The sequence below is a fragment of the Ixodes scapularis genome, unplaced genomic scaffold (assembly GCF_016920785.2).
Source record: "Ixodes scapularis isolate PalLabHiFi unplaced genomic scaffold, ASM1692078v2 PGA_scaffold0__279_contigs__length_252992795, whole genome shotgun sequence".
NCBI classification, from domain to species: domain Eukaryota; kingdom Metazoa; phylum Arthropoda; class Arachnida; order Ixodida; family Ixodidae; genus Ixodes; species Ixodes scapularis.
Window position 1 is genome coordinate 99,463,785 of NW_024609835.1, and position 14,109 is coordinate 99,477,893.

At 44.5% G+C, this 14,109-nt stretch overlaps 1 protein-coding gene across 2 annotated transcripts; it reads right to left on the minus strand.

Moving 5' to 3' along the window:
- Positions 1 to 505: 505 nt before the first annotated feature.
- LOC8027782 (gastrula zinc finger protein XlCGF26.1) lies at positions 506 to 13,344 on the minus strand. Of its 2 annotated transcripts, none has more exons than XM_029972118.4 (3): positions 12,937 to 13,344; positions 6,086 to 6,642; positions 506 to 5,366 (listed from the first exon to the last, which is right to left on the minus strand). In XM_029972118.4, the coding sequence occupies exons 2-3, from the start codon at positions 6,603 to 6,605 to the stop codon at positions 4,213 to 4,215; spliced, it is 1,674 nt and encodes a 557-aa protein (XP_029827978.1). In that variant the 5' UTR covers positions 6,606 to 6,642; positions 12,937 to 13,344; the 3' UTR covers positions 506 to 4,212. The 2 variants fall into 2 exon arrangements, with proteins under 2 accessions (XP_029827978.1, XP_029827977.1); XM_029972117.4 differs by lacking the exon at positions 12,937 to 13,344 and adding an exon at positions 6,882 to 6,951.
- Between the last annotated feature and the right edge of the window lie 765 nt (positions 13,345 to 14,109).

A 14,109-nucleotide genomic window follows, 5' to 3' on the forward strand; every position in this document is an offset into this window, starting at 1 on the left:
TGCAGTACTTACAAGAATATAGCTGATTTAGCAGCTGATTGGTGGGCATATATATTAAAAAGGCTCAAATCTTTCCAATGTTTCCTGAAAACATTTGAGCATTTGGCTTATAATAGTGTTATTTGATGTAACAGTGCAATAAGCCTTACAACATTTGAGTGGAATGTCTGCTCAACTGTCTGCTATTCAAAAATTAACTGATATTATAGTTCACCAAAACCCCCAGGTGGTCACAGTTAATTCCATCCTCTGCTGGGGTCTGCCAGTTGCCCTTCATTGGTTCAAAACTACTTAAGTTGCAATGCGTTGGTTATTCAAAATGTTTTTCAGCATGCTGTTAAGTGTGTTAATTTCTTACTTTCCTAAATTTTGTTTACTTGCCATTTTTTGAAATTAAAACTAAACTCTTACAAAAAAGTCCTCTTTGACCATTATTGTTCACAAAATATCTACTACTGGTCACAATTTCTGCTCAGAAACTTCACTTCCCATGTCACATAAGCACAAACTGACTTTTATTTGGTGAAGATACATATGTCAAATAATAAGCTTACATACTTTAGATGCAGTCCCTATACAGATGATACAAAGCATGCACACTTTATAAATTCTCTACATGCAATGACAGGTTGACCAGAATGTCAAGAGCAACCAAAGTTACAGCTATAAACAGCTTCTACAAATGGGAGCTTTAAAATTTTATGCAACAAAAATTATAGATGTAGAGCTAGAATATCAGACTTGTGCACAAGATTAAACTTATATATTACTTTTCATGAAAATGTGAGTTTGTTTCCATGGTACACAGTTACTGGAGTCATTTTTCAGAAATGGTAATGAAGGCCACGTAGATCCAAATGACAGACCTGCATTGTGACAAATGACACACAATATGAAAGTATGACAGTCAATTACTCTAGACATGAAGCCAATGGGAGATGCAGGTGACACTTGACATTATTATAAGAAAAATACCCATCTACATTGAGGTTCATGGGTGCCCAAACAGAGGCAAATGACAACTTTCCATGCTTCTTCATAGGAACTGTTGAATAATAGGACTGTTTGCAGTCCACCAGACGGACACCAACTCATTTACTGAAGCATGGATCCCTGAGACTCTTAACACACGAAATTGCTCTTTCAGACTTATTTGGTGTTCTATACTAGCAAGCATCTCAATCTAGATTTCAAAGCACAATGATTCACTACTAAGACAGCGAGTTAAAGAAACAAATATTTACAAATGCGGTTACGGACAGGAAATAACAATACAGCTATGTTGAGCAGCATAGGATTGAGATTAGATACAGACTATTACCTTGGACTGTTCAAACAAGCAAGTTGCTAAACATAGCGGTATTGTTTTTGGCTTCTAGATATTGGGACATTTCATACAGTAAAATTCATTCTTTGTGGCACCATTCCATTAAAAGAACAATAGCCAGCAAACGTTTTCAAAATATGAATTAACCTGCCTGAAAGTGCCAAAATATATTGACCTTCCCAGTGCCATAACATACCTGGTTCTTGTATTCACCAAGTATAAACTGGGCCCTTCATTTCTGGGTAAAACCCGAAATTGCCCCATATATACACCCCACAAACATGTTTTCCCAAAAATGGTGTTAAACCCATTTTTCTCCCAATTTGGAACGAAAATTTCCCATTTTTGACTTTTGGTATAGTATAAATGTGGAACTCAATAACGAAACTTGTTGAAAGTACTCATTACACAACCAACGCAAAAGATTAAGTAATGCTCTCTGGGAATTTTTAATTTTTATTTTCGGAAGGCAATTTTGATGAGAGCAGTACCTCAGGCTACCAACTGCCACACTGATGATGATGTGCATTGCAAATGGAAGCTTTGATGTTGAGTAAACATTCTCTTGGTCAAGATGTCTGAAGACTGGACAAGTCTACTATCGGGCCAAAAATGCTGTGCATGCAGATGATTATGTACGTCAACAAATATTTGTTGCAGATTGAAATGGCCATGTGAGCTCTTATATCACCTTTTAATGTGACTATCTGCATATTAATGCCTTGTTTGTGCAAACAAAAATTCCATGTCCTAAAGCTGATCAATATTTTTGATAGTCAATTATTGATATTGATATATAACCCGAAAAGCCCAAATTTTGTAATAGCTTATAAAAAATACGATCTCTCCCCTATTTCGAGCTTGAAAAATGCTGCCTATTCCCCCATCCCCCAAGTTTTTTTGTTTTTTTAAGTTCAAAACACGAAAACAAAGGGCTTTATGTTTTCACTATAGACCAACAAACCTAAAAAAAATGACCAAATTCCAAGCCGATTTTATTAAAATTTGGAAAAAAAAAAAAAAGAACTTGCAGCTATATCTGGTGTTGGCCTGGAACACAGCCTGCACTGAAGGCTGCTGCTTTCATCAGGACTTTTTGTTTGTCTCGTTTCTTCTCTTTTCGGTACTGAGCAGTGGCATCATCAGTGTCAGCAGCACTCAAGGCCAATGGCCTGCCTTGCCCTTCCTTCCTTTCCCATCTTCACTGCCCACCTACACTCTCCAGAGCGCTGCACCTGAAGAAATCAACCCCCCCTAGTGACTGCACTGGTACTGGGACATGTTCCAAGTGTTTGGTTTGCACACGTGCTCCCTGGAGGTTGGGGGACATCATGCCAGCGTCACGTCTTAAGCCCCCAATAAATGCCAATCTTTTGTCCGACATCGAAAAGAGGCAAATCTGAGGAAAGAAATAAAGCCCGAAAAAACTGCAGCCTATTTATAAAGCTGCTAATGCAAGCTAAGAGGAAGGACCAATTATTTTATCTTCTAAAGTATTTTGCAAGTAGGTTGCAGTTACAATTTGTGTAGAGACACTTAGTCCAAACATGCAGCTGAATAAACCACATCACTGAAATAAAATAAAACTACTGAGCGGGATTATCTCGGGCAGAGACAGTAATCGGGAAATCAGGGTTTCTACCTCGGCCCTGACACTTTTTTTTTGTGTTTTCTTATTTTGTTTGATATAGTCCATTTATCAAATATCTGGATTGTGCACTCCAAAGACATTGAAAGAATGACAAAACTGCTCTTCGGTAAACATAAGAAATAGGACTCTGAATATGCTAAGTACTACAAACATTGCTGGTATTACACTTTCAGGCAGCTTTCTCATTTTCTAACACGCAGGAGGGAGTAAATAACACAGATTCATAATGATGGAACACTTCAATAACCACAACTAGGACAAGCAGCAAAATATCACTTCACGCAGGACAGTCATGCAAGAACACAGGTGAGACACAGGACAGAACAAAATTTGGCACTACAAACTATATTCCTAAAGCGTCAAAAGGGACACGTTTCTCGGAACTTTCATGAGGTAGAACTGTATCTTTGGTCGGTATTCTTAACCTTGATGCCATAAATTTGGCACATGTAGCAACAGCACAAAAGAAAGTTGCACTAGTGACACCTGACTAGGAACTGATACAGACACTGACAAACGTCTACACAAGTGTTTGCTAGGGGGGCACCCACGTAACAATACAAAACAGCACACAGAAGGAGCACAAGAGTGTAAATAGGTTTCTCTTTTGTAACACACCTGTCCAATCAGTGGTGAATGGTCGCCTCTTCACAGAAACTTCCAGAAGCATTAACCGCTACTTTGCCAAGAGTTATTATGATGACATTCTGAACCCAAGCTTTGCAAACTGTGTTAATGAGTGCCTCGAGCTCATTGTCTCGGGATGTTTGCAGCCATTCACCCCTTCTTCCCCATTTTCCAACAAAAAGCACACAATGAAATGAGACACGTATGAGCACATTTTAACATGAAGTACCCTGAGTAATGCTGGCATTCGAAAAGTCTAACACTTTTCCTAAGGTTTGTATATCTGAATCGGGCAATCCACAATTTACATAACATCCGCATCATTTTAAATTTTAAAGAACTCTCTCGGGAATGGAAATAAGCATAAACCAAGTAATCTCATCAAATTTTGCACAGTTGCTCGTTAAACTGTGCACTTCTAAGTAAAAAAAAAAAAATAAAAAAAAGGTGCGTTATTTATTTTACGCAATAATCGAAAGCTGGTAATTAAAAGCACAGCATTCGATCCTGTCGCAGCAAACGCTTTGCTCATCTCCATGATCCTTACTTTTCAGGCAAAACCAACGAAACAAGGTGACTAGACAGAGATGCGCACGAGCCACCCAGCCTACTCCCCAACAGCCACGACGGCCTTCTCACTGGTGTGCAGCACCATGTGCGCCTTGAGCGCCGAGAACTGGAGGAAGTGTTGCCCGCACGCCGAGCAGGAGTACGAGGGCTCGCCCATGTGGGCCTTGAGGTGGCTCTTGAGGCTCGAGAACTGCGCAAAGGCCTGTCCACACACCTCGCACTTGAAGGGCTCTGGCCCCAAGTGCAGCTTCATGTGGTTCCTGAGGTGGGTCTGCCTCGTGAACGTTTTTGAGCAGATGCTGCAGCGGAACGGGAGCTGCTGGGCTGACTCTTGCGGACTCAGCTCCCCCGTGTGGACTTTGGAGTGGAGCTCGAGGTCCGTCGCCCTGTCGAAGGCCTCCCCGCACAGGCGGCAGGCAAAGGAGGCCGTCCCCTGCTCGTGGATCTTGACGTGCGTCCGGAGCGTGGAGGCCTGCGCAAAGCCCAGCCCGCACGTGCCGCAGGCGAAGGGCCTCTCCCCAGTGTGGATGCGCATATGCGTCTTGAGCTCGTAGGGGCGCGAGAAGGACTTGGCGCACAGGGTGCAGCGGTGGGGGCGCTCGCCCGTGTGGATCTTCATGTGCCCACGCAGCGTGGAAGCCAGGGTGAAGTCCTTGCCGCAGACTTCGCAAGAAAAGGGGCGCTCGCCGGTGTGGGTGCGCAGGTGGTTCCGCATGGCGGACGACTGGAAGAAGCCCTGTCCGCAGACATCACATACAAAAGGGCGCTCGCCAGTGTGGATGCGCAGGTGGCGCTTGAGGTCATAGGAGCGCAGGAACTGCTTCTGGCACACGTCGCACTTGTGTGGCCGGTCACTGCTGTGCGTCTTGCGGTGGGCCCGCAGACTGTTGCTCGTGGAGTAGGTCTTGCCGCAGAGCTCGCACTCGTGCGGCGGGTCCGTGGGCAGGAGCCCCAGGGCGTGCAGGGGCTCCTCGGAGCACAGGCGCAGCTCCTCCTCGTGCTCTCGCGCGTGGTTCAGCACCGAGCAGGGCAGCGTGAAGGGGCGGTCACACACACGGCACGCGACCGAGCCCTCCCGCCTGTGACTCTGCTGGTGCCTCTTGAGGGAGCGCAGGTGCAGGAAGTGCTTGGGGCAGCTCGGGCAGCGATGAGGCCGGCGCCGCAGATGGAACTTGGTGCCCTTACGGAACCCTGCGCGCACGAAACAAGATGTAGTTGCCCAGGTGGTAGAACTGGCTCCCTGAGTGGGTTCCCTATTGCCAGGGAGAGTGGATCAATGCTAAAGGGATCATATTCTTAAGTGCTGCCACATTAAGAGTGCTTTGAAACCTAGTTAACATGGCACGCAAGCAGCACAGCAGGATTTGCTTCGTAGCCTCTGTACATGAGTCATCTAGACTCTAGGGCAGGGGTCTCCAAACTTTTTGGCCAAGGAGTTGGATGGGGGTCGATCGCAGTCCCGAGGGCCGTAATATAAAAACGTAAAGTAAAAAAAAAAATACTAAATGAGTAGTTCTCGTCTTTTCTGCTATGTGCGCGTTTGGCGTGCATCGCGGCGCCATCTTTATACACATGCTTATTTTTGTGTCAGTAGCAGCAGGCTCGCTGAACGCGGGTCGCGGACAGGGCGTACTGGAAGGACTGAGGGCAGCCTTAGGCCGGTTGGAAGGCATTTGTGGTTTAGGGTTTGGAGACCCTTGCTCTAGGGTGTAAATAGATTTAAATGGTCTTTATTTACTGAACATTGTGTCATGTCATAATCACTAGCAGTCAGCAGCGGGGCAACCCCGCATTGTGATACCCATGGTTCACGTAAATGCGTAGCACCCATGTGTGTTTAGAAACTATCCTTTTACTTCCATGCAGACATTGCTGCCTCACACCACAATGCATGCACTTGGAGCACTAACCTGCAAAGGGAGGCAACAGATGTTCGGTGCTGCTGTGCCGTAAATGAAAGACGCTGTGGATGCTGATGCTTTCGAACGATGGGAAAAACCTTCCACAAACGTCGCATTCGTGCTTGCGAGATGGCAAATGTAGTGTCCGGGCATGCTGGAGAACATCCACAGCAGACAGAAAACCTTTTCCACAGTAGTAGCAGTAGTGCAGGGTCTCCAAAGACGACAGTACTTCGTGTTGACAGAGCTCCAGGCGAAAGCGGAAGCTGCTTCGGCACCGGTCGCAGTGGAGCGGAAGCTTTCGAGGGTGCTTCACAGCGAGGTGGCTCCTCAGAGTCTCGGGAATGGCAAAGCGCTCTCCGCACTCGAAGCAACAGTAAGGCTTGACACCAGTGTGGATGAAGAGGTGCCGAAAGAGGATTGCCGCACTGGTGGTAGAGTACAGACACAGAGGACAGAGGTAGCTTTCTTCCTGGTCACCATTCAGCTGCTCGATAGGAGAAGGCGGCAGCTGGAAGCGGCTGTCCATTCTGGGCTAGGGGGGACAGAAGCGTCTGACCTTTTTCCTGGATGCCCAAAGAAAAGTGTGTTGGTGGCAGAATTAGTTTAAGTGGCCAAGGCATATGCGTTAAAAAGATAATGTTTTCATGGCTTTAACCAGAGATCTACATTGAGTTCCTGAGAAATGAGAACCGTGTCTTTCGGCCCTGGTAAATAAGCTATGCATAGCAGAAAGCTCAAGCTCCGTGTGAATGTGACGCTAGTGGTTAGAATAGAACGCCAAAGTTTGGAAACATAACGTTACCTGGCTCCGAAGATCATTGAGAAAAACAAAATTATTCCACGAGCCAACGTTCACCTAAGCCTAATGTCTTTGAAACGAGAAACATTATGGGTGCCTGTAGCATCCATTTCAGTGAAACATACTTTTCAGAAAAACAAACAAACAAATAGAATCTCTTTTTTTTTTTTTTTTTGCTGCCAAGTGTTTTTTATTGATATAAATCCCACAAGCATTCACAATATGAATTTTTTTCCAACTTTTGCGTTCTTTTCCAACTGCTAGCGCCACATTTTCACGGAGTTAGAAATGTCTGTGATGCATAGTTTATTTAAGCGGGCTGAAAAACAAGGTTCTATTTTCTTGGGAACTCTCTGGATGTGCTTCACAAAGTATAAGCCATAAATTATCTGCATGCATGTCCCGCTGCTATTGAAGATCCACCACAGGGCAGAGATGAAGGAGAGGAAGTTGAGAAGAAAAGGATTAGTGTCAGAGTAAAATCTTTCTTTCTGTTGGCAACGAGATGCTTTGGCGGCACCACCTCGCGGGAGCCCTCCTGCAACGGATCTGGTTGGATGCGAGCGGACGACGCGCTGTCAAAGCACGGAGAGGCTATGTTAGTTTGCATCTATGCCATTTAAAAACAGTCTATTTATTAAAGAAACGTGAATGACGGTTCTGTGAATGATCATTCTAATGAATAGAAAGCACCTCATAGTTGCTTTCTATATGAAAAAAACTTCAAAATGTTCAAAAACAAGCCTGGAGCTTCACATTACAGCTCGTGCGGAATGCATCGGGGCTATTCACTGCTTCCTGCTTCTCCGATTCTTGTTTTTTCGGATCTGCGGAGTCTTTTGTAGAAAACGGTTTTGTATTCACCAGAGTAAATGACGTGCTTTCATCTTAACTGTGTGCACGCACGCACAGTTGTGCTGCAAAGTGTGGCACACTTGTTTTAGCTACATTGAGCTTGCCGATACCGACGTTTCCATTCAAGTGCAACTAAAAGTTGCTGACCAGCAAATGCTCGTCAGCAACTGTCGCTTAAAGGAGCTGTGCAACAATTTTTGTACTGTGCACAAATACCGCTTAAAACGGATCCCTGACGTTAATGACCTATGAAACACGCGTTCGGTTTTCACCCCACGCAATAGAAGTCCCAGAAAAAAATTTAAGAAAAACGAGCAGCGTTCACCCCCTCAACTCGCAGCCAGAACAAGCGGCCACGTGATGTAGAGCCGATTATATGCCGCCAGTGTTGATCATAGCCACGCGCCGGGGTTGGCAAAGCACAGGACACGCGCTGAGTTCCAGACATTGTTATGGCTCGGCTGTTGTCGTCGTTGCAGTGATTGGACACGGGTCACAACCCGAATGCTTCCCGAGCTAGCAATTGTCACGAGCCCAAGTCGAGTGCCCACGCAATGCTCGGGTCCAATCTATGAACCGCATTCAAATATCGTCACTTGGGTGTACTGCGATCCCCGAGTTACGTCATCAAATTTTGCAAGGGAGAGATTGAATGAAAATGACCGCTTTTGTCCTTGAAATTACACCGCAACAAAGGAGTTTCTTGGCCAATGGCATTGCGTATGAGTATCCTTGAGTCCCAGCTGTGCCAGTAAGCTCGTGTAGAGAGAAAAACATTCCAATTGAATATCGTTGCACAGCTCCTTTAACTCCCGCATTGAATATGTGGCAAAGAAGTTTGTCACATCGCAACTTTTGCTCAAAAGAAAAGCAGAAATTTTCAAAAAATTTTAAATTGTTGGACATGGCGTGGCAAATTCAGGTGATTGATTGATTTGTTCTATCTTATTTTTACTAAGGATTGTTTACAAAGTTAAAACCGCTCACTGAGAAGCGCATCACACATTATACACGTGTCCGCAAAATGACATACAAACGGTAGCAATTCATAGTAGGTGTATATCTCATTTCTTGGGACGCTGAAGAGTTACAGACTTAGAGGACCTCGATTGCGAGGGGTCTCGCATGTTTCGCATTGACCGGATGGATAAGCAGGGATTCAACTGACACGACTTCAGAAGCTAGCCACCGCTTCTTCGTGCCAGTTATTTTAAGAAAATGTTTATCTACTGGTTTACATAATTCAAAAAGGAATCAATTTGAAACTAATAAGAGGCCAGCACTCAGAGAACACATTGAAACCAACAGGATACACGGAGTCGCTTTCACTGAAGTGTTTACGACACATGCGAGAGGTTCTCAAATTTCTCTGAATGAAACATTTGTTTCTCAGTCTTATTTTGCCCGAATCATATTTAAAAAAATATACCCTATTCACCATGGTAGATGTTGTAATGGGGGTAAAGCATTAGATATTCTTTTTTCATTACCCAGCTTTTTGTACTGGGGTAGAGAACAACCCACCATCCCAGCACTTCGACACCTCAGTGCCAAAAGTGTTTGTTAGCGCAACTACCCGTGCCACAGTTTCAACCTTTGGTAAAATGCCCTACTGCAAATATTCCTTCACCAAATAAACACAATGCGTGAAACAGGCTTTGCTGTGCGTTACCTAAACAGAGCATGAAGCAAGCTGACGAGCCGAGGGATTTAAGATCTGCATGGTCTGTCCCAGTTTGTCCTATCCGTGATGCCACAAACGATGATGATGATAGGTAGAGAAGCGGCCTCTGCAGTTTGCACACGTTGCCAATGGTCAGATACAACATAAGAAAGACCGTGCGAGAGGTAAAAAGGTAAAGGTGCGCACGAGAAAAGATGTTGTGGAAACAAATACTTTACTATACTCTATTTCACCTTATGATGTACCGCAGGGAAGGCTACAAGCACGAGCACCTTGCTCTGGGGTCGATCTGGGCGGCAAAAGCTCTCGCGCATAAAGGTAAGCTGCGAAGGCTATGAGCTCGCGCTTCTAGCCTTCGCTGAGGTACAGCGTAAGGTGAAACGAAGTATAGGGGAATACAGGAGACTTCCCAAGAATACGTAGAAAAAGACGACAACGAAGATCCGTGGAAACACGTTTGATGGCGGCAACGGTTCTGTCTTCGCATCCGCAACCCCATCAACTGCACTGCATCTCAAGGCGTTACCTTGACATGCTCTGGCGGCGAGAGGGGGGTGGCGGAAAGAGGCATTGCCAAAAACCCTTCCACCAGGGATGGTTTACGGCATGACCGTCGTTCTGTCAAATGCAAATGAGGAGAGTGTCCTGTATTTTCCTAGTAAAGTATTTGGTGGAAAGGTGGTCACTCCTCCCCACATCAACTTTCCTAGGTTCCGTCCTTTTCCCCTTCACACTATCTTTCTGATGCTGTATCTGACTTAGCGTGGTTGATAAGCCGTCTGAACCGATTTTGAGCGGCGAATCTTCTGTCGAAAGAAGATTGGACCTGCACTGAATGCACACAAAAACTGTCCTTATAAAAAAGATCCTGAACTGCCCCAAAATTATATTTTAGGCAGTTAGATAGGACATGTACGTATGTCAAGAAATAAACTTGCCCCGAAAAAAAAAGAAAACACAACTTTTAGCTGTATATGTGTTTCACACAATTGATTTAATTAAGCGATTTCCAACTAGGCCTCTATTTTAGGGTCGACGTCTTGAAATAGAAGTACATTTCGGAATTGGTCCCAACTCAAAATTCGTCTCTCAACCTAAATATTGTGTTAAAAGGATATCATTTTTTAGGGAATACTTATTTTGTGACATATGTCCTATCCAGGCAATTAAAGGAAATGTTTTGGGAGAACTCAGTATACCTTGAACAGTTTTAAATTCCAGAGAAGGCATATTTATATTTAACACATACTTAACCAGCTTGTGTTGAGCATTCTTATTAGATCTTCCGACATGGTCAGTTGAAGAACCACCATCTTCATGCAGAGCAAAGCCAAATCACTGAGGCAATCTTCAATTAGCATCAACCAAAGTATGGTTTTGGTCAGTTTCAGCTAGGTAAACTGTATTTTGTATGAAATTTCGCTTTTCTTCCTGCACAACCTACACCAATTGACTATAGAGGCAAACTGCAATCCCACGTTGCTGTAAGCACCCCTGCAAGTTGTCAGCGCATCTAGAAGGTAGTCAATAGACCAGTTGCAAAAATCTGAAAAGGAAGCGTGCCCAAACAATTTATGGCTGTGTGCTCGTATTCATTCCCATATCATCCACAAAGTGGCGACAAAGGGAGTGAGAGAAAGAAAGGGTACCACAGTTGCATCAGGGTGCGCACCTGCCTTTGCCCGCTCTTGGTTCCGTCACATGCTCTTGGCAGAAAATTGAACTAAGGGGTGCCTCGTACAGCTTGTTTGCCACACAGCTCAGAATTTACCCAACATAAAGCCTCTGTACTAGATGCATTTTTTTGTCACCTATCTCGATCGAGCACAAGGCACAGCCTAGATATAAATGCTGTGTCGGTGTTCGGCTAGGACTAGTGTTCAGTAGGTGCTACACCGATTGAACACAAGTCCACGCTGAATGCTGCATCTAAAACAAGCAAGCAATTTGTGTTTCTTGACAACACAGCTGAAGTGAACTGCTAGGAGCATGACTGTTCAAACTCCTGCCCAATAGCCAATTCATACTGCTAGTTTGTGTCCTTTCACAACTTGCTTGGAGGCCATGCAGGTTACATGACGAGCTCCTCAATCAGGTTCTCATACCCAGCCCCATTCAATTGTTAGAAATCGTATGAGACGTGCTTCTGGACATTGCTAGTAACCAAGTGCAATGGAATTCATGCATACAACGAAGAGACGATTGGGTAACGTGATGGTGTTCCTTTTAGTCCTTGACCAGTACAAAGCAGCAAAGACTGAGCAAAGAAGATGTGGAGATCTCAGTTTGAGCTAATTAAACTGTCTTTTTGCTGGTCTTGCGTAAGGACGTTAACCGTCACCACAAATGGCACTAGTTTGAATTGTACAAGTGGTTACAGAACTTAAACATGTGCAAAGCTCGAACTGCCTCTGCCATTGTGCCAAATAGCACAAGGCAGATGCGGTTTGAAAGACAGAAAAAATGATAGTAATCTCTACTTATACAGTTGCCAAACAAAAGGGCCATTTCTTAACTAAAAATGACAGATCCCTACTTTTCATGTCAGTATCAATTTGGAAGCAGTAGAGATGCAGTAACTTTAAGGACGTTTCACATCCCTGTGCTATATCAGACACAGACATCATGAGTGGGAGGTGGGAAAGCTTGCATGCCGGGCCAGGCTATTTCAGTGGAAGTGGCAGTTTTTTGGCCTAGAGAGCAAATGTCAATGACGGGAGTGATTTATGCAGCATAGACGTTGTTAGCTTTTCTTGAGCATACCACACATACCTAAATTCAATTCAATGTTTCTGGTTTTATAACTTTTCTCTCTAACCCGTCGAAAAAATGAAAACTTGGTGCTTTGTAAAAGGTAAATATGACTGTTTTCACTCCTATGCACAAAATATAAACCATCAGGTTTCCCATCCCCTCCCCTTCCTCCTCCTTTCCCCCCCCCCCCCCCCCCTCCTCAGGTGCCTGATATAAATTTCTTTTCCTCCCTTGGGGAAAAAAAAAAAAAAGAAAAGAAGAAAGAAACCGCACCCTTTACGCGATTTAGTCGGCTTCAATAACAAACAGCAGTAGATCACCAATGGAAGCTTTCTCAAAAACCCTCAAGATAGGGCTTTTCGTTTCTCCCACCAAGCAAAATGTGCATAACTAATACATGTCTACACTTTAGTAGTACAATAAGACAAACAAAGTGTCAAATAGTCGAAGTGATTTAAGCGCTAAATGTCCCAATAATTCTGTCCGTGTGATATTCTTAAACTACCGGAAAGGCGCTTTCTCATACCGTACAGCTACAGCGGATACAGTGATTCGGTTACTCATATTACTCTCTTATTTATTTGGCTGAAGATTCGCGAAGCATATAATCAAACAGTTTCAAACCCAGAAATATCGCCAATAAAGGTGCCCATTGTTAGCCAACCCGTGGTATGCCAGCGGGCAAAAGCACTATGTCAGGTCTAAGTGGACTCGTAACGACCTCAAGAAATTCCTTGAAGGGTCGGACAAAGAAAAGATACATACCTCAGATGTAAAAGCAGGAAATCCAGGATGCTCGGATCGGAGTGTGTTTTCATCCTATCGTTCGCTCTCAAGACAACACTGAAAATCAGCAAAGACGAGTTTTTCAGTCCCTACTCCCCAATTTCCGTACCGTTCCCTTTGTCGCAGTGGCGTATTAACAAAAACAAATTTCGAAAATACCCACGAACCACGGAGTAAAAAACAGCTGTGTGGTCGTTTCAAATTGCCTCTCAGTCTTGTAAACCAATAAAATGGAACGTAATCTCGAATAAAGACCCAACCGGATAACTACTGACGCTGCAAAAACAGAAGCGACGATGCGCCTGACGCCCGAATCCCTCCAGCAAGACAAAAAGGAAAAAAAAAGGGAGCAGGGAAGAAAAAGAAAGAGGCTGACTCACATTTTCTGTTTTTCTTCCTCTCTTGCTCTTCTTTCCCGCATCCTCTCTGGTGGCGCTGTATCCGTCGTAACGGTAAAAAAGTGTTGCTTGATCTTTGTCTAATCACTTGGAGTAAATAAAAAACTAGATACGTTAAAAATAATTTCACAGCGAGAGAAAATTGGATATCACTGATTAAATCGTCAGCGCGTCAACATGCCGTGGATAAATGGATACATGGCTCTGGGGACGCACATAGATCTATTCATTCTCCCAAATGATTTGAACGTGGTTAGGTGGTAGCTAGTGACACCTAGCGTGGTTTTTACGTAGCAGAGTCATACAAAGCAGCATTGGCGTCCAATAAACACATTTATTCCATCGTCCGGCAGCTGGATTAAACATCACTAAACCTAACTCACGAGGGCGCAGCTCCCATGCACCAGCTGCGCATGCGCTTGTTATATCGAGTGCATTTGCGCCCTTGGGAGCGCTGGTATGGCAGTGCCGGTAGCGGTAGGACTGTATGATAGATCGTCCACTGACAGAATATGGCAGAATAACAACGCCAGGAAGGTCCTTCAATTGTCCCGCCTGTCGTGAGCTCCAAACGCACACGCGCAGCCAAAAGAGCAATGGAACGTAACGTGCGCGTGCTGGAGCAACGCCTCCTAGAAATAAGGCCGTAGCGCTCTTCTTGTGACGTCGCAAAGGAAGGCCATCGGGGGCGCGCGTCGAAGCGAAGGCAACGCGCGTGGATCGGCCGTTGTAACGCGCTTTTAGTCACATACGC